Below are 19309 nucleotides of genomic sequence, written 5' to 3'. Positions count from 1 at the left end.
AGTTACAAACTTGCCCATACTGACCGATCTAAATGTCCGGGAGGGAATTTTTTCGTATATATTTTTCGTATTTTTTTTTTGCAATCCAACTAATTTTGGTTACTTTATTTTCTCTATCATCAATCCCAGCCTATATACGTCCCACTGCTGGGCACAGGCCTCCTCCTCAGACAAGAGGTCTTGGGCCATAGTTTCCCACGCGGGCCCAGTGCGGATTGGGAACTTCACACGCACCATTGAATTGCTTCGCAGGTTTGTCCAGCTTTCCTCACGATGTTTTCCTTCATCGCAAAGCTCGTGGTAAATTTCAAATGTAATTCCGCACATGAATTTCGAAAAACTCAGAGGTGCGAGCCGTGGTTGAACCCACGACCCTCTGCTTGAGAGGCGATAGGTCAAACCACTAGGCCACTACGGCTTTTTTTTTTTTTTTTTATTTTCTCTATATTCATATTAATTTCATCTCATCTCGGCCTATATACGTCTCACTGTAAAAAACAGGCCTCTTCAAATGAGACAGCTTGACCGTGGATTACACACGGGCCCATGGGATGGGGAAATTCATACGCCATTTTTTTTTTGCGCAGGTCCGAAACAGAGGAATGGTCTTGTTCCGAATGCACGTACACTAACACTTGGAGCGCTGGCAGCTGTGAGATGTGTCAGTCCCCTCGCACCCGGCTTTTGCCGCCTGCGCCCGCGGTGCCTAATTTAGGGGATGAATCGCGTAAGTATCTAAACGGAGTTGGATTGTGTGCAGTGTTAGGGTCACATGCAGTCGCTAGTCGCTCGTTTGCAGCGATAAATCTGGTCACGTGACCCCATTTTGAAGGTGATTTCAATTGATTTTTGATTTTTGATTTTCTAGTTTTGTGTATTGTAAAAAAAATTTTAGTTGTCGAGTTCACTGCTGTTGTGTTCTTTTAACATTAAATGGTTCCAACGGAAGACCAGCGTCGGCCGCAAGTTGACATCATGCTGAGTGGGACCATTCGTGACAAAATTTATTTCCGTTTTCTTTTTCTTTTATTTGTAAAATGTCACGAATAAATGTTTTCTTTCTTTCTTTCTTTCTTTCTAATTTCCGCGACTCAAAAAAGTAGCGTCAAGTCGCCGCGTCGAGCAGCAGCGACAAGATGGCTTCTTGCAGGAATGGTCTTGGTCTTGGAAGCTGATTTTTTAATCTCATTTAGTAGAAGTCGTGGCAGTGGTACAAATAAAAGGAATGAGGGCTATCGCGTATGAGTTCGCCGCTAGAGGCGCTAGTGTAGCGTGAGGTCTCCGAAATGTCAAATCTCATAAGTTTTTGGGTGAGCTACGCGGGTTTATTTATAATTAGAATTGAGACAGTTTTGTCTTTCGGAAACTTTAGTCCTCCCTTTTTTTCCGAACAAAGCGGGACTACGCAACACTGTGGTTGCTCGATATTTTTATGGTACGGTTTTAAGGTGTATTAAATATGATTTTAATCTAAACTTTGTTTTCACGCCCGTAATAACAGACTTTGAAAGCCTAACTTAAAAATCTTACGCAACAGTGGCGCCATCTAGAAAGACAAAAAACGATAGCCCTCATTGGAGTGAATGGAAAAAAGAAATAACACTGTTTTTACCGAAATTGAAGACGTTTTTCGAAGCTCAATATTTTCAGCTTTATCACTAATTGTCACGTGACCAGATTTGAACATGGAAACGATCGTCGAGATACTGCATGTGGCCCTTTACACAGGATAATAATCTATATTAATAATTTCGTCAAGGGGTACGGTAGACTCGAACGAAATGCACATCAAATTGAAGAGCGTAAAAAATTAGTCAATCCGAGTCGACAACTTGTAGGCGGAAAATTCGGATTATCGAGTATTTTCAATATAAACTTGAATAAATTACTAAGTATATAATGGCGTTGCGAAGTAAACATGTCAATGTCATCACATCAAAGTGGCGTTAGTGTCACGTCATCACGTGTTACAGGTGTCACAGGTTCGTATTTCGTTCTCCATTGTGACCTCTTAAAGGCCCCACACACGGTACGATTCGTCGATTTTCATCAGATCGATCGTACAGACGAATCGTACCGTAGGTATATGGGTTGATTATGAGACATCATAGTTATTTGGGCAAATAAGATTTAGGAGAAATATCTACGTGAAATATACCGATACGTAGGTTAGCTGTGAAAGTACGTTTGTGATAATATTAAGGCTGGGAATATACGTCAGATTTTTCGATAAGTACGACAGTCTTTACACTGGCAAAAAAAATTTTTCAGACAATATTATGAGTCTACATTTTACCCGAGCGAAGCCGGGTTTTCATCTAGTCTATAGTAATTAACTATCTTGATAATGACTAATAGTAATTATTTCGATAATAATCAACAATAATAATTATTTTGGAAATAATTAACAATAATTATCTTTATAATGATCAACAATAATTATATTGACAATTATCCTCCCGCCTCAGCATACGAGTATCACGGGTATACAAGCTGTAAGTGAAACTAAATCAATCTTCCGTCTCAACCACTATTTTTTTTTTCTATTCAGATTTATTATCGGAATGTTTTACTTTAAATCCATACAATTCACGCCAATGGTATTTATAGGTGAAATGAAACCGAAATATACTTAGCGGCACAAAATATGGCCAGGACTACATAAAAAATAACCATTATAGCATACACCCCAGGCCAAAAGTATGGAGTTATATGACAATAGAAAACTGTGATTTTATTTGTGATTCGAAAACAAAAGAGTAAAAATGAGAATGCAATATTTTAAAAATAAATAACTAAAATTTAATAAGATTTTAATTTCAACATTCGTAGAAAGACAAATAATAAGGTCGATTTGTTACTTCTCCCAAATTTATACATTTTTTACTCTTACAATATGTATGTATATTATTCGGATGTTTTACTTTGGGTGTAGTTTTAATCTTTTGAGGCGGCATAAAGTAAGTGTTGCGTTACCAATACACAATAATAATAATAATAGAAACATTAAATATTAAGAAAAATCACTTTGTTTCCATACTTTGGTCCTGGGGTGTACATTTGAGGGCCATATATTTGCCGCTCAGTCAGTATATTACTCCGAAATTCGAAAATCGAAGTTCGTATCGTACCGTCCCTCTCGCTCTCGTATTAAATAGCACAAGTGTCAGAGGGACGGAACGACACGAACTTCGATTTTCGGATTTCGGAGTAGCCTCGCAGACACATTCACATTTTAAATTTGTTATTTGGGGTTGTTACAGCGGACGGATCGGACGGCGAGCGTCAGGAAAGCACCCCCATGGAGATACTGCGGCTGCGCGAGGAAAGCCACGCGTGGACGCAGTGGCAGGAAGTGCTGGCGCAGTGTGCCGCTGTGAGTGCATATTTTTAGGGTTGCGTACACAAAAAGCTAGCAGTAATTTGAGCTGTTCCATTTTAACTTGTACCAACATTTTTGAACATGAAATTACCGTGAGACTCACTCATGGTGCAATAATGCCCGGATAATCGCGTCTTAAATCTTGTTTAGTTGACATGTTTACTGTGCGGTTGTGTACAGTCACCAGCACCAATATCTGACACAACAAGCGTGCATAAATATCTGATACGACTCTATTTCTAGGGCCGGTAGGAGTGTCAGATATTTTTGCACCGTTATGGTAGATATTAATGCAGGTGACTGTACGCGTTTTGCAGCAGCCGCCGTGGCGTGTGCTCCGAACCTTTGAACCTTAAACCATTTTTTCTACTTGACAAGTTTTGAGTTTTACTTATAAGAAATTGCAAGTGTTATTCGTTAAAAGATGTATCTCAGTTTTAATAGTAGTCTTTAGGGTTTCGTACGTCAAAAGGAAAAAGACCCTTTATAGGATCACTTTGTTGCCCGTCCGTTAAAATAAATCTTAGATATCGTTGAGTAAGCGTATTTGTAATATTATTATAACTATTTCAGACTGGAGAACCTTACGTAGACGAGTCATTCCCTGCCCATCCCCGCTCTCTGTACTACAACGGCAGCGGCGAGACGGGCGCCGCCGCGCGCTGGCTGCGTCCCCACCAGATACACGTGGACGCCAGCCACCGCCTGCCCTGGCGGGTCTACCGGGACCCCCGACCCTCGGACATTTCGCAAGGTTAGTCTCCCGACCCTGCCTGATACTTCCCAACCCTCACTCCTTGTTAATGTTACAACTTACAACGGAAGCGGCAAGACGAGGGGCACTGCACGGTAGCTGCGTCCCCCCCAAAATACAAGTGGACGCCAGCCACCCCCTGCTGGGTTTACATAGACCTTCGGACATCTCACAAGCTACTGGCCCGTCTGACCCTGCCTACTTATACCTTTTCTACGCTTTTGACCAGGTAGTCGCTAAACACGCGATTTAACTGCTGACGCGTCTTAGGGCCAGCACAGACGGAGTGCATTCCAATCCAACTGCAACGTAATTGCCAATTGCCGACTAAATACACATACATTTGTCATTGCAGTTCCACTGCAGTCCGCACAACTGCACGCTGACTGCGATAAAAATGTATGAGCAGTCGGCAGTTCCGGTTGGAATGCAGTCCGGCTGTACTAACGTCCAATGTGTTCTTGCTCTAACGCTCAAGCGCTTGCTAACGCATTCACCATTTCTTTCCACCCTCATCCAATACCCTTTGACAGAAAGAAATAACGAAAGCGATTTTAATTCCAAGTGTACTGGCCAACCAACCTATGCTCTAGGCTTTGCCTCCTTGTAAAAAAGAACATGTCTCTGGAAGGGAGGACCCACACAGTGCCAAGCTCTCACTGGCTAAAAACCCTGCTGCACGTCCCCATACTCCCTGGAGCTTATTACGGGGAAAAGAAGGTGGCAGGGTTTTTTTTTTAATCCACAGAGTCTTGCTTCAGCCATTCGCTGAAAGCTGGGAAAGGAGCGTGCCTTCTCCCGTTCCCGTACGGCTCCGTTCAGTCTTTTTTCGTTGACTACCATTGTTTTTTTCCAAAAAAGGTTAGGAGTCACAGATAAAACTGGGACCGGTTTGTCAACGGACTTGTTTGTCTTCACAGGTGTCTTAGGCAACTGCTGGCTGCTGTCAGCTCTGGCGGTGCTAGCCGAGCGCTCGTCGCTGGTGCGAGGAGTGGTGGTCCGCGGCGAGCCCAGCGTCGGGGCTTACCAGCTCCGGCTGTGCAAGGATGGCCGCTGGCTCACTGTCACCGTGGACGACCTGCTGCCCTGTAATAAGAAGGGACACCTTGTGTACTCGCAGGTCGGTTCTTATCTGAGTAATCCTGAGACCGTATTGCTAGGGGTGCTCGAGATTGTGTTCACCGTCTCTCTCTATCCTCATCCTATAACATGTGACAGACATCTAAAAAAATACACTTTGTTGAGTTTCTTGCCGGGTTCATCTCATCAGAAGTTACTCTGAACCGGTGATAGATTTTTTGACATTCATTCTTATGTGCTTGTTGTAGTCTATAATTTTGACTTTGAGGTTTCAAGAACTATATAATAATACGTTAATGTTCACATAATTTGTTTAAATCTTCAATCACTGTACTTATTTTACAGGCTAAGAGAAAACAGCTGTGGGTGCCTCTAATAGAAAAGGCGGTAGCCAAACTACACGGATGTTATGAAGCACTGGTTTCTGGAAGAGCTATTGAAGGTAAGTTTTTTTCCCTTTAACAGTTAGACACACGATAAAGACACTAGAGTTAACGTTCCTTCGCCACATTTCGGTGGCTTATGGGAGACTGTTGTTAATGTTGTAAAGGCTCTCTCGGACGGCAGTACCTAGTTGCTTCAAAGACCGGTTACTTTATTGACTCGCTGCGAATTATTCAGATGAAATTTTAGGACGAGTTAATGCTGTAGACCAATTGTGTTGCGGACTACGTGACACTAACCCACCATCTTTAGTTTTGTGTACTAACAGAAGTTCATAAGACGAAATTTAAATGCCCTAGTGATTTTAGTTAAGCGATTGCCACCACTTGGCTAGCAGGGATGTTACGGACGTTAAGTCGGAACTTCAGTTCGGTATTACACATCCGTTCCGGTTCCGGTTTCGTTACTTTTGAAACGGAAGTTATATCGGATGTCAATGCTTAGCGCGGCGGCGGGACATGAGCGGCGTACAGTCGATTTCGTAAACTTCTGAGAAAAATTTGATCAAAAATATCGAAACACCTTTTTACGCCGTTAACAATAGAGTGGTGTTTACATATTTTTTATCATATTTTTGCTCAGAGTTTATGAACTCGACTGTACATCAAAAACAAGCACGTTTAATAGATTTACCCTTAACATCTCATCCATCTATCACTCGGCTCCAATTCTGGTTCCGATAAAACTACATCCGTTACATCTCTGCTGGCTATTCCGGTAGTTCTTAAATTGAGAATTGTGAGAAACTCACACCAAAATGTACTCGTGTCGTGATCAGGTCTGTGTACGCTGACGGGCGCGCCGTGCGAGTCGGTGTCGCTGCAGGCGGGCGGCGCGGGGGGCGCGGGGGGGCGGCGCGCCCCTCGAGCAGCTGGACCGCGACCTGGTGTGGGCGCAGCTGCTGTCCTCGCGACAGGCCAGCTTCCTGATGGGGGCCAGCTGCGGCGGCGGCAACATGAAGGTATGCCTTCCAAACTAAGGGTCGTTTGAGGTAAATCACTAAAGGGCTGTCGATAAAATGAGGCTAGCGCTTAGCTTAGTCAAAAGTATTCCATTCTTCAGCTATCCAAACGCTATATCCAGTGGTGAGGACTAGCGAAAACGCTGTCAACTGTCCACGAAAATACCGACACTAACTTACCTTCTAGTTTCTTAGTAGTTTCTTCTCAGTAGTCTTGAGTTCCTAATCTGCACTGGGCTCATGTGAAAACTACTGAGAGAAGGTCTGCGCCAAGCTGTGGGATCTGTATAGGCTGGGATGATGATGATGAACGTACCCTCTGCTTGTAGGTGGACGAGGAAGAATACCAGCGTCTCGGGCTCCGTCCCCGGCACGCTTACAGCGTGCTGGACGTGGTGGAGGTGGCGGGTCCGACGCGCCTGCTGCGCCTGCGCAACCCGTGGGGGCACTACACGTGGCGCGGCGCCTGGGCCGCCGGCTGCCCGCGCTGGACGCCCGCGCTGCGCCGCCAGGTGCGCGCGCCCGACCAGCCCGTAGACCACGCCGTCTTCTGGATCAGCTTCGAGGATGTGCTCAAGTGAGTTGAGATACTTCCAGAATTTACTGAAGCTTTACAGAATGCGAGGCGAGGAGAGACAACGTCTTCGAGTCGAGGGCCTTCCAGAACAATCTGGAGCTTTACAGAATCACGAGGAAAAGCAGCATCTTCTGGATCTGCTTCGAGGATGTGCTCAAGTGAGTTGAGAACATTCCAGAATGTTCTGGAGCTTTGCAGTATGCGATACGAGGAGAAACAGCTGCAGAAGCAGGGGTCTGCTTGATCAGCTTCGAAGACGCGCATTAGTGAGTCCAGAGCCTTTCAGAATGTTCTGGAGCTTTACAGAATCACGAGGAGAAAAGCATTTTCTGGATCTGCTTTGAGGACGTGCTCGAGTGAGTCGAGAACCTGCCAAAACATTCTAGAGCTTGCGACGCGAGGTGTAAAATCGTCTTCTGGATCACCTTTGAGGACGTGCTCAACTGTGTGGAAAACCTTCCAGAACAATCTGGATTATTACAGAATGCGACGCGAAGAGAAATAGCGTCTTGATCAGCTTTGAAGAAGTGTTCAAGTGAGTCGTGGGAATTCCAGAAGATTCTGGAGCTTTAAAAATCACAAAGGCAAAAGCGTCATCTGAGTCGGTTACGGAGACGTGAAAAGTGAGCAAGAAGTATAATTCGTATATGACAATATTGATGATGAAGAAGGGAGGATGTTACAGTTGTTCTGTGTAACAACTAAATGGCGCTAGGAGTCGCAACACATTAAACATTCAATTAAATAAAGACTCCTTTGTTTTCATCTGTTTTTAAAATATGTTTTCTTTGACAGATACTTCGACTGCATTGACATCTGCAAGGTCCGCGTGGGCTGGCACGAAGTCCGCCTGGCGGGGGTGCTGCCGCCGATGTCCTCTACGCGCCATCTGACCTGCCTCCTGCTGACGGCCGCTCAGCCCACGGAGGTGGACTTCACGCTGTTCCAAGAGGGACAGAGGTGAGCCAGTGTTTTTAATGTAGTCTGTAATATGCCAAAATTTTCCCTTTTCCTACTCTTACCTATCCTGAGCATGCACCTGCCGATCGAGCTGAAATGCGCGCAATCCCGCCATCTCTTGGTCTGCCTCTGCTCCTTATTATTAAATCGAGATTAGACTACCATTGAGCGCGTAATTCCGTTTTTAAACTAATACTTGAAATGACATTGTCAATGGTAGAGCTGTGCAGATAAATGAAAATACATAATGTAAAGCTTGGGAAAAACATAAATTATATTACAATACAATACAATAACTCTTTATTGCACACCAACACAGTAAGCAGTACAGAAAACACAAGTATATACATAGAGATTTTCTAAGGTAAGCAATAGGCGGCCTTATCGCTTCAGAGCGATCTCTTCCAGGCAACCTTTACAATGGACAGAAATAAGGAATACATTTTAGCAGGTGGTGCAATTTACAGTAGATTAGAGCAGTAGCAAGAATACATAAAACCAACACATACACCTACCTACTTAAACATAATAAAAATAATGTAATTTTTGCAGAAACTCGGCCAAAAGTCAGCGGTCGCAATTGGACCTGTGCGTGGTCGTTTTCCGAACGAAGTCCGGGCCCAACGCGCAGGTCGGGAAACTAGTCGCGCACAGCAAAAGACAGGTAACATATTTTCTTGCTATGTCGAGTAAGAAGTGCTTACATGATTACTTTTTTGTTAAAAAAAAAACTTTATTTCTCACTTTTTAGTGATTCGTAGCCAAAGTACATCTCACAACGATTCCATTTAGCCCAAACACGGCTTAGTTACGTTGTTTTATAACAAAGTTCCGTTGCCTATTTCAGTTTCAGATCAGTCAGAATCGAAAAATCAAACTTAAAGCTTCTTCTTAGTCGGTCACGAGTGAGCATTACCTAGCTTTGACCTTGCGTGGTCGTTTATTGAACGAAGTCCGGCCCAACGCGCCAGGTCGGGAACTATCGTCGCTCAAGCAGAGGGTCGTGGGTTCAAACCTTGCTCGTCGAGTCTGAGTTTTTCGAAATTATTTGCGGTTAAAAAAAAAATTTATTTCTCACTTTTTAGTGAAGGAAAACATCGTGAGAAATTCCATTAAGCACAAACACTGCTTAGTTACGTTTGTTTATAACAAGTTCCGTTGCCTACCTTCCGGGCATCGATCAGTTCGAAAGAATCATTACTTAAAGCTTCTTCTTAGTCGCTTATCTGGGTATATTAATCATGACGTTTATAGACTGGAGCATTATGCTTTGACGAGTTGCATTGGTCATCTACGGTCTTCTTCATCAGGTCCAGATTACCAAATGATACTTTCTGAATGTAAATGCTTATCTTAATGCTAAAAATGCTAAAATCGCCATAGGTGGGCCTATAAAATTTGAGGTTTGCCCTCGATTTCCCTAGGATCCCATCACCAGATCTTGACTTGGTGACAATGGGACCACCTCAGAAGAATACTCTTTCAAATATAAAAATAATTTTTGAAAATCGGTCCACAATTGACTGAGTAATCGGTAAACATAGATAAAAAAAAAATTACAAACATTTGAACATAGAACCTCCTCGTTTTTTGAAGTCGGTTAAAAATATATAGGTACAGACAAAGGCTTATCAACAACATAAATATAAATAAAATGCTTTAAATACTTATAAAATTCCAGGTCCGCGGTTTCGTGGGCTGCCACAAGATGCTAGAGAAGGGCTTCTACCTGGTCGTGTGTCTCGCTTTCAACCACTGGCATACGGGGCTAGAGCTGGGCTCGAGTTCCGGCTGGCCGCGCCACGTGCTGGCCGCTCACTCGAGCAAGCCGTTGCTGGTCGAACGGCCGTCGCTGCACCCGCACATATTGGCCGACGCTATCATAGGGCTGACTCTGGCGAGGGGGCAGCGCCATGAAGGGAGGCAGGGGATGACTGCTTACTACTTAACTAAGGTGTGTTAGATATAATTATGGTGGTAGAGGAAATCCTATCTAGTTGCATGTCTGACTCATTGGCATACAAAGTTGTTCGTGGTAAGTGTTGGCCGTTCACTCGATCAAGCCGTTGCTGGTCGAGCGGCCGTCACTGCACCCGCATATACTGGCCGACGCTATCATATGGCGAGGGGGCAGCATGTGTGGTCTGGTGAGGGGGTGGCTTTAAGGAAGGCAGGGGATTACTACTTGACCAAGGTATGTTCAATATAAATTAAAGATACTAGAGAAAAGCTACCTGAACTCACGCTGGCACATTAGCATACAAGGCTGGTCGCAGTAAGTATTGGCCGTTCACTCGAGCAAGCCGTTGCTGGTCGAGCGGCCATCACTGCACCCGCATATACTGAGCGATGATATCATAGGGCTGACTCTGGCGAGGGGGTAGAATGTGGTCTGGTGAGGGGGTGGCATGAAGGAAGGCAGGGGATGACTGCTTACTACTTGACTAAGGTATGTTCAATATAATTAAAGATGCTAGAGAAAAGCTACCTGAACGCACGCTGGCACACTAGCATACAAGGCTGGTCGCAGTACGTATTGGCCGTTCACTCGAGCAAGCCGTTGGTGATCGAACGGCCATCACTCCACCCGCATATATAGTTAAAGTGAGAAAAGTTTTTCTATGTCAAAGTCTTTATGACATTGACTTAGATTGATTTTTACTTGGCCTGTGTAAAAACTTTTTTCACTCCATCTATACTGGCCGACGCTATCATAGGGCTGACTCTGGTGAGGGGGTGGCATGAAGGGAGGCAGGGAATGACTGCTTACTACGTGACTAAGGTATGTTAGATATAATTTAACAAAGATGGTAGAGATAGGCTTCTACTTGGCCGTATGTCTGGCCCACTGGCATACAATACAGGACTGGGCGCGTTACGTATTGGCCGTTCGCTCGAGCAAGCTGTTGCTGGTTGACCGGCCGTTGCTGCACCCGCATCATATTGGCCGATGCTATCATAGGGCTGACTCTGGCAACAGGGCAGGGGATGACGGCTATACTTACTTGACTAAGGTGTGTTAGGGATAAGCTTCTACCCGGTTGTATGTCTGGCCCGCCGGCGTACAGGGTTCGTCGTATTGGCCGTTCATGCGAGCAAGCTACCACTGAAACTTTGTCTTGACAGAAATATCCACCTCACTTTTTAGAATGGGTTCAAATTTGCATCATATCACTTTTAAAGCATAAAACATTAAATAGTACATTGTGTCTTAAGGGCGGTAAATAAGGAATTACGAACGAGAGTCTATTAGAAGCCCGAAGTCGAAGACTGAGCGCTTTAATGAGTCGATGTTCGTAATTCTAGTACCGCCCGTGCGACATACGATGTTTTTCATCACATTTGCGAGTAAAATTGTATATTTGTAAAAGAAAAACTAATATTTTTTTCATAAATTGCCGATACCGCTGACAGCGCCCTTAGCATAGTTGGAAGAAAACTCATTTACCGACCTTGGGCTTCATGACAAGAAAATTAGTACGCGCAATGACTGATTTACCGACCACGGGTTTCATGACAAGCACATTGAGGTCGAGGGTTTTATTTAGGGGGTGGTTGCGCCGTATTGCCGTGTGCAAGGAGGTGGACAAGCCTAGGCAACGCTGGCCGGAAACCTCTGATGCCATGCGGTATTCTTTCATTGTCATCTTGTCGTCTGTCTGTCATATAAACAAATCATTCCGCTTGACAATCATAATAAAGAAGTTATCCTCAATAATCTATTAGGATTGAGTGATAATACAGACAACGACGTGCACTGCCTTCAAAACCACCATCGCAAACCCGTGGCCAGTCAGGAGGTCGGCGGCGAACTTGGGTAAGTCCACCTTCCTTCGCCAACTTGGCACGGGCCGCACCAGGGGGTTGCAATCAAGGTAGCCTGCATGTTACGACACTGTTTACGAGCAAGTGTGATGAAAAAGCAATTTGTGTTTCAGGGCTGGGCCGGTTTAGTCGTGATGGTGGAGAACAGACACACAGACAAGTGGATACACGTGAAATGCGACTGCCAGGAAAGCTACAACGTCGTGTCCACACGAGGAGAGCTGAAGACCATAGATTCCGTACCCCCTCTTCATAGGTAAGTTAAACGTGAAGACAAAATGTTGAAAAAAAAACCCAACAGCTGAACCTCACCTTACTCCAGTCATTTCTGCTCAGAATGGTGTTGCTCGCTCGCTACTGTACGTTCTTAACTTGGATTTAGTAAATATTTAGGTTTTAAAGGTTTAGACATCATAAATTAAGGCTAATATGAAAATTATATCTAACGTTGGTAGGTGTAACGAATTTAGCACTAAGTAAGAAGAACTAAGGAGGAAGAAGAACTAAGTAGAAATAAAAAAAAACTTCAAAAACCAATCTTAATTTGATTGCTTAGTAGCGACATCTCTTGTCCGGGTGAGCGGTTAGTTCCGAAGGAGTGTTGACGTTTCTCGATGAGAGCTAAAAACATAGGTGTCGCTACTGTCGCTGCTTAAGTGGCTAAATAAGAAACAAACAAGCTGAGATATGTGGTGCATAGGAAAAAATTGTGTCTGCACTCCTGTCTAGTGGTGGTGTAGGGTTACAGCACGCAGCACGGAATGCTGAGGACCTGGGCTCGAATCCCAGCGCTGGTCTCTTTTTCTGGTTTTGCTGTGTTCATCCATGTTTCAGTTTGTATTTTCGATATGGATTTCACGGGATGTCCGTAAAAGTAACACATTTGGAGTTAAAATAAAAAACAAAAGACTCCAAAAACCAATCTTAACCTAACCTACTTTTCTGGTAGCGATTTATTTTTGTTTGGGTCGCAGTTCTAACCTAACCTACTGTCCTGGTAGCGATTTATTTTTGTTGGAATCGCAGTTCTAGCCTAACCTAACTTACTTTTTGGTAGCGATTTCTTTTTGTTGGGGTCGCAGTTCTAACCTAACCTAACCTACTTTTCTGGCAGCCATTTATTTTTGTTGGGGTCTCGGTTCTAACCCAACCTTACCTATTTTTCTGGTACCGGTTTACTTTTTTAGGGCCACTGTTCTAACCTAAACTACTTTTCTGCTAGCAATTTTTTGATGTCTTAGTTCTAACCTAACCTATTTTCTGGTGTTTTATAATAATACGTCGAAGAAATAAACAGCGATATTTTGTTGTTCTGTCTCATGAATAGTTGATGAAATGTATTTTTAAGCAAATAATAATCCATGTACTGTTGTTCTAATAATTGTTGTAATATGTAATGAATAGACGATGAAGTGAAATTAGTCCAAGACAAAGAATTAGTATTAAATATTCTATGAATTGTTTTCGATGAAATGAAATTTGATAAATAGTTTGTCGACATTTCAAGGGGCACCCATATATTCTTTGTATCGAAAAGCATGAGACTATGGCCACTAGCACGTTTTGTAACTAACTGTCGCCGTCGCGTGTCATTGTATTCATCATCATCATCATCATCCCAGCCTATATACGTCCCACTGCTGGGCACAGGCCTCCTCTCCTGTCATTGTATTGACACGCTCCAATTACGATCATGGTATAATACGGTGTATTGGGTAGAGGGTAGAGATCCTAAGTGTCCCTACAAAATTTGATTAATAATTCGAACGAAAACTTGTTCCAGACAAGTGATAATAGTGCTAACGCAGCTGGAAGGCAGCGGCGGGTTCAGCATCGCGCACCGTCTGACGCACCGTCTGGCGGCGGGCGCGCGGCTGCAGGACTGGGCGCCGCCCGCCGACCACGAGCCGCGCCACCGCCCGCCCTTGCCGCGCCGGCTCACCGGCTTGCACGCGCCCCGGCTCATAACGTAGACGTAAAACGAGAAAGATAATTTTTCATCGCACTTGCTCTTAAGTCATCCACTGCTGGACATAGGCCTCCCCCAAGGCTCTCCACTCAGACCGGTCGTGTGCTTTCCGCAACCAACGCGATCCCGCAATCTTAACCCGGTCGTCGCTCGATCTTGTTGGAGGCCTACCGACAGCTCGTCTCCCGGCCCGCGGACGCCATTCGAGAACCTTCTGACCCCGTCGGCCATCAGTCCTGCGAGCAATGTGCCCCGCCCACTGCCACTTCAGTTGCGCAATTCTTCGGACTGTGTCAGTAACCTTAGTAGTATCATCAGCATATGAAATAATTTTACCATCTAATTTTATTTTACAAAGGTCATTTATGTAAATTAAAAATAGAGTGGGGCCTAAAATACTTCCCTTTAGCGCGCCAAAAGATTTATTTTGATACAATTGATTCTCCATTGGGGATCGTCATAACTGAGTTATTAAAAATTACAATTAAACAATAATACAAAAAAAAAGGTTTGCAAAACTGCCTTTGGCTAAAACACGCGAAGAATCGTGAACTGTAAAAGTAATATTTACATGGGCGGACAAATATGTACACATTTTTTCGCTTTGTGCTATACTGAGCGGTAAATAATTTGGCCCTCAAATGTATGCAGAATCGGTAATTTTGTATGAAGGGTGGGCCAAATTTTGTGCCGGTGAGCATATTTTTAACACGCCTATGTGTTATTTTTGACAGAATTACTTTAAGATATATTTATAATAATATCATACGCAGTAGTGATAGTTTATCATTATTGTATAAAAAATACATTGTATTGAATCATTAAAGGTTTAAGACAAATAGTTGTTGTATGTAGTATTTGAAATCAGTGCTAAATTCACTTAAATTATCGTTTAGAATACACATTTTTGAATAATAATTTTTAAACGTTTGTGTGTTTTGAAGAATTGTTGGTTTTTATTGTGTATTATTTTGGTGAAAATAAATAAAAAGAGGTGTTATTTTTCTATAAATTTTGCGGGAAGATAATTATGTTTAGAATAAATAAATCTGTGTTACAGCAATTTTTTATGTTCTTTATTTATTTTTACGGTTGTTTTAACTTAAAAAGACGCATGAATGCCTTCTATAATCGTCATAATACTATGTTTGTAACCACCGAGTACAGTCCTATTCGCAAAATGTATCAAATAACATGTAAATAAATAGTTATATTGCTTAAAATTAATCTTTAGACGTAATATTTACATTTTAATTTGCACCTTTTTCGTGCAATCACATGTAAAAGACATTTTATTTTTTATCGTATTTGAAAACTGAGTTTTCATTCCAATAATACTCATTATTTTTGTAATATTTATTAAGTGTTATTTTGTAGTTAAATAATTTTGAAGTGATGAATCGTTCTTGCCATTTATGTTTGACAACGATATTAGGAAATGTTTCCATAACATTTTATGGCCTACTAACAATTGTGCAATATATTTAAGTGTAACTAATGTAACGCTGCAATTTCTTTCAAATTCTTATTAATTATTTTAAACAATATGAAATTTTCACAATACAACACAATATAATGTCATAAAAAATTAAATAACAACGAATCAATTAGATTATCAGGAAATATTGGGCACGTGTTTTCTCTTTTGTCGATTAAACAAAAAATGATGAAAATATAGCCACTTAAAATGATGAAAATATGGTCGCTTGAAAATGATGAAAATATAGCCACTTAAAATGATGAAGATATGGTCGCTTAAAAATGATGAAAATATAGCCACTTAAAATGATGAAAATATAGCCACTTAAAATGATGAAGATATGGTCGCTTAAATATGATGAAAATATAGCCACTTAAAAATCCCCATGATGTTTTGACGGTTTGCCGTGCGACACATTTTAGCACGGCGTGATGTTTGTTTGAACAAAAAATACATGTCCAACATTTGCTTATAATGTAACTGCCAGACTAAATAGTTTTTTTAAATCAATGAAACTACCCAATTACACCACTGCGGGCGTAAAATAGTAAACATAAATAATGATTATTTTATTCAAATCGTAATGATTCATTGGAAAATATCCAAGGGATGGAAATGAAACAAACAAGTGACACAAACTCCCTATCGGCCAAGAGGTCAGTCTTTTCTCTCCAATTATTAGGCCGACATTGACTGATGGGGTATCTTTAATGATAAATCGAGTTGTTTAGCTACCCAACGATAGAAGTCTCTCGTTTCTTTTTCTAACCAACTGCAAAATAGGTTATATTCTCGTCTGTACGTTTGTATTATCGACAACTTTTGTAATTTGTGACCGGATTTTTAAATAAATTTAAAGAAATATACCAACTCAAATCGGTTTAGCATATACAGCATTATTCTCATGTAAGTCTGTCGTTATAAATACTGGCTTGTATGTACAGTCGCTATCAGATATTTCGGAGCGGATGATCAAAAATATCGAAACATGAACTCTAATACCTTAATAATAGAGTGCGTGTGCCTATATTTTTGACCACCTTGGCCGCTCTGAAATATTTTATGGCGACTGTACACAAAGGGCTATGCAACTTTCTGGTAATTAATTAGATTTTTGGAGGTTATCGCTTATTATACCTAGATAAAGACGCGACAAAATTAATTTTGCAGTATTTCTCATACGGTGCTTATGACAGCAGCTACATCAATAAATTTGTATCATCGCGAGAGTCTACTTGTGAACCTATAAATATTTTTGATGCACAAAAAAAGCACATACTTAGTATGTATTTATTGTACAATAGTAGATTACTAGTAATTGTAATAGGACTTTTCGAAAACATTTTGTAACATGTGGACACTTCGGTCAATCGATTTTAGAACTAAAAAACACTATGTAAAGTAGATTTTCACTTAGGCATTTTGGCGAGTTACAAAGTTTCTCTTGTATAAAAATTACAATTTGTTTTGTATCGATATCGAACTTTGCGACATTGTTGTTAAGTACCATACTCATTCGTAGCACGTACTGTTTGTATCTGTACACTGGATAATTGGCTTTTATATAAAAATGTGTATTTTTGAGTATCTTGTAGCCGTTAAGGTTGTTTTTCTGGTTTGTGCCATACTCTGATTACTTCTGTACCTTTTTCCAAATAGACTTTATTCAAAGTTAGCCTTTTTGTTTGCATTGTTTTATTGTGTACTCTATAGATTTGAGGATCTATGATTTTAATATATCTAACAAATTCAAAACTATTTTGTAAAACAGAACAGTTGATGCAAAAAATGTCTAAAAAAATCATAGCATAATGTGAGTAATAGTCAACCAGATGAGGGGTTTTCAACTGGCGAGATATAAATAAATAAATAAATAAATTTTGCATTGCAGCGTTGGTATCGTGTTGTCCGTTTGACATTTCTGTCACGCTTTTAGTTCTTCTTCTCTTTTAAAATATGGCTTGTCTGTCCTAATTAATAGGACAATTTCGCCAGTGTCGAGGTAAACTCTCTTTGCGAGGCACGTTGTACGGTGATTGTAGTCTTTGCAACTTGATAGTAAAATTCCAGAAACCACGTGGAGACCACTTGCGCATTAAAAAATGTTAGACACGAGAGTAATATAGAATTTTGGGATCACTGTTCACTGTTAAGGTTAATCGCCGCATAAAACACTATCAAAATTATACTTCAACTAGCCAAAGAAACAGAACTAGCAAAATTAGATATTGTCTGCATCCGTCATCTTCGAATGCTACAAATCGAACCCCCACGCTTTTAGTTGGGTAAATATTTGTTGTTGTTATTTAAAAAAAAAACACATGGCTCTGTCCATTGGGGGCAATTTTGCCAGTGTCTAATAAGATTTGCCGTTGTACGGTAAAAAAAAGTCTAGAAAATGAAATATGAGAGGTAATGGTAGATGAACGATGATAGACTTAGATTAGGTGAAACAGCGGATAAATATCTAAATTAGCCAATGAGGGCTATCGTTTTTTCACTCACTAGATGGCGCACTGTTGCGTGAGGTTTTTAAGTATGGCTTTCAAAGTCTGTTATTACGGGCGTGAAAACAATGTTTAGATTAAAATCATATTTAATACACCTTAAAACCGTACCATAAAAATATCGAGCATGCCACAGTGTTGCATAGTCCCCGTTTTGTTCGGAAAAAAGGGAGGACAAAGGTTTCCGAAAGACAAAACTGTCTCAAAACACAGCATTCATTGCCCCGGAACGCATATTTGCCATAATTAATTTCAGATATTGCAAAATATTCACAAAAATTATTCTAATTATAAAAAAACCCGCGTAGCTCACTCAAAAACTATGAGATTTGACATTTCGAAGACCTCACGCTACCCCCGCCTCTAGTGGCGAATTCATACGCGATAGCCCTCATTGCAAGCAAGACTGAAACGTCAAACGGAGCTCACGATACTAACGCCATCTATAATTCGCCCGTCGAAAAACCTTTTTCTTGTAACATGAACTTGGGTGAACAGCACAGAAATACCTAATACGGTATTTGACAACTCCTGATTTTGCCATATCTTAATATTATTATGAAAATATAGATAAACAGATAGTGTTTAGCGAAGAGAAAATTTAAATCGGTTGAAAATTGGATTTCTCAAACGCTTTTCTCTATGCAGCAAGTATGGCAATACTGGCGTGTGACGTCACATGCCAGTATGTCTTTCTCTGTCTAATCTTGAATTTCAAACCTGTATAACTTTGTTATTTGTAAAGGTAGCTTAAAAATTGTTTCTCTATTCGATAACAGGCATTGTGTAGTTTTAATTTATAAAACATATACAAAATATTCAAATACCGTATTGTTTCTCCGAATAAAAAAAATGACATAATATGAGTTCTATGTTGGAATAAGGAACAGAATATCAAACTCGATGTATTTTGATATCACTAGCGACTGGGACGTTTTGTAGCAATGATCGCTTGGTTAAGTGTTAGGTTATGTGGATGCATGTTATATTTATGATATGTTAGGCTAAGGAAATAAATTTATTATTTAAATTAGTTCTTTTTTATTTCCCCCTTTTCTATATAACATTACTTTGTATAACATAATAATTACTGTTGGCATTTGTAAAGCCGTTGTAACAAAGGTGGGTACCAATTCGGACTTTGAATGCATGAGCAAAATAATAATTATACCTCAAGCTATTCTTGGGAATTTGGTGTGTAGGGGTTTGCGTCGATGAATAATCGATCTATACAGCTCAGTCGTATCTCGGGAAAAACGCGAGTTTTCTGTATCCTCTATTCACCATGAGGATGTGCAAGCGGACAGTCCTGCACAGTTGCCAAGCTATTGCCCAGCAGGAAGCGACATGGAGTGGGCTATGGGGTCTGG

The 19309-nt window shown here is 41.2% G+C and overlaps 1 protein-coding gene across 1 annotated transcript in view; it reads left to right on the top strand.

Moving 5' to 3' along the window:
• The window catches only part of sol (calpain 15 small optic lobes), a 38950-nt gene extending 19978 nt beyond the window's left edge, over positions 1–18972 (top strand). Inside the window, 13 exon segments of the mRNA XM_074098123.1 lie at positions 588–727; positions 3264–3376; positions 3956–4136; positions 5057–5256; positions 5562–5658; positions 6439–6505; positions 6507–6621; positions 6951–7198; positions 7994–8158; positions 8711–8822; positions 9840–10112; positions 12097–12239; positions 13767–18972. Of these exon segments, the coding sequence (XP_073954224.1) occupies positions 588–727; positions 3264–3376; positions 3956–4136; positions 5057–5256; positions 5562–5658; positions 6439–6505; positions 6507–6621; positions 6951–7198; positions 7994–8158; positions 8711–8822; positions 9840–10112; positions 12097–12239; positions 13767–13956 (2044 nt within the window). The 3' untranslated portion in view covers positions 13957–18972.
• The last annotated feature ends 337 nt before the right edge of the window (positions 18973–19309 follow it).

The sequence above is a fragment of the Choristoneura fumiferana genome, chromosome 15, assembly GCF_025370935.1.
Source record: "Choristoneura fumiferana chromosome 15, NRCan_CFum_1, whole genome shotgun sequence".
NCBI lineage: Eukaryota > Metazoa > Arthropoda > Insecta > Lepidoptera > Tortricidae > Choristoneura > Choristoneura fumiferana.
The sequence above is the reverse complement of the archived record's forward strand: the minus strand, read 5'-3'. Positions and strand labels throughout refer to the sequence as shown.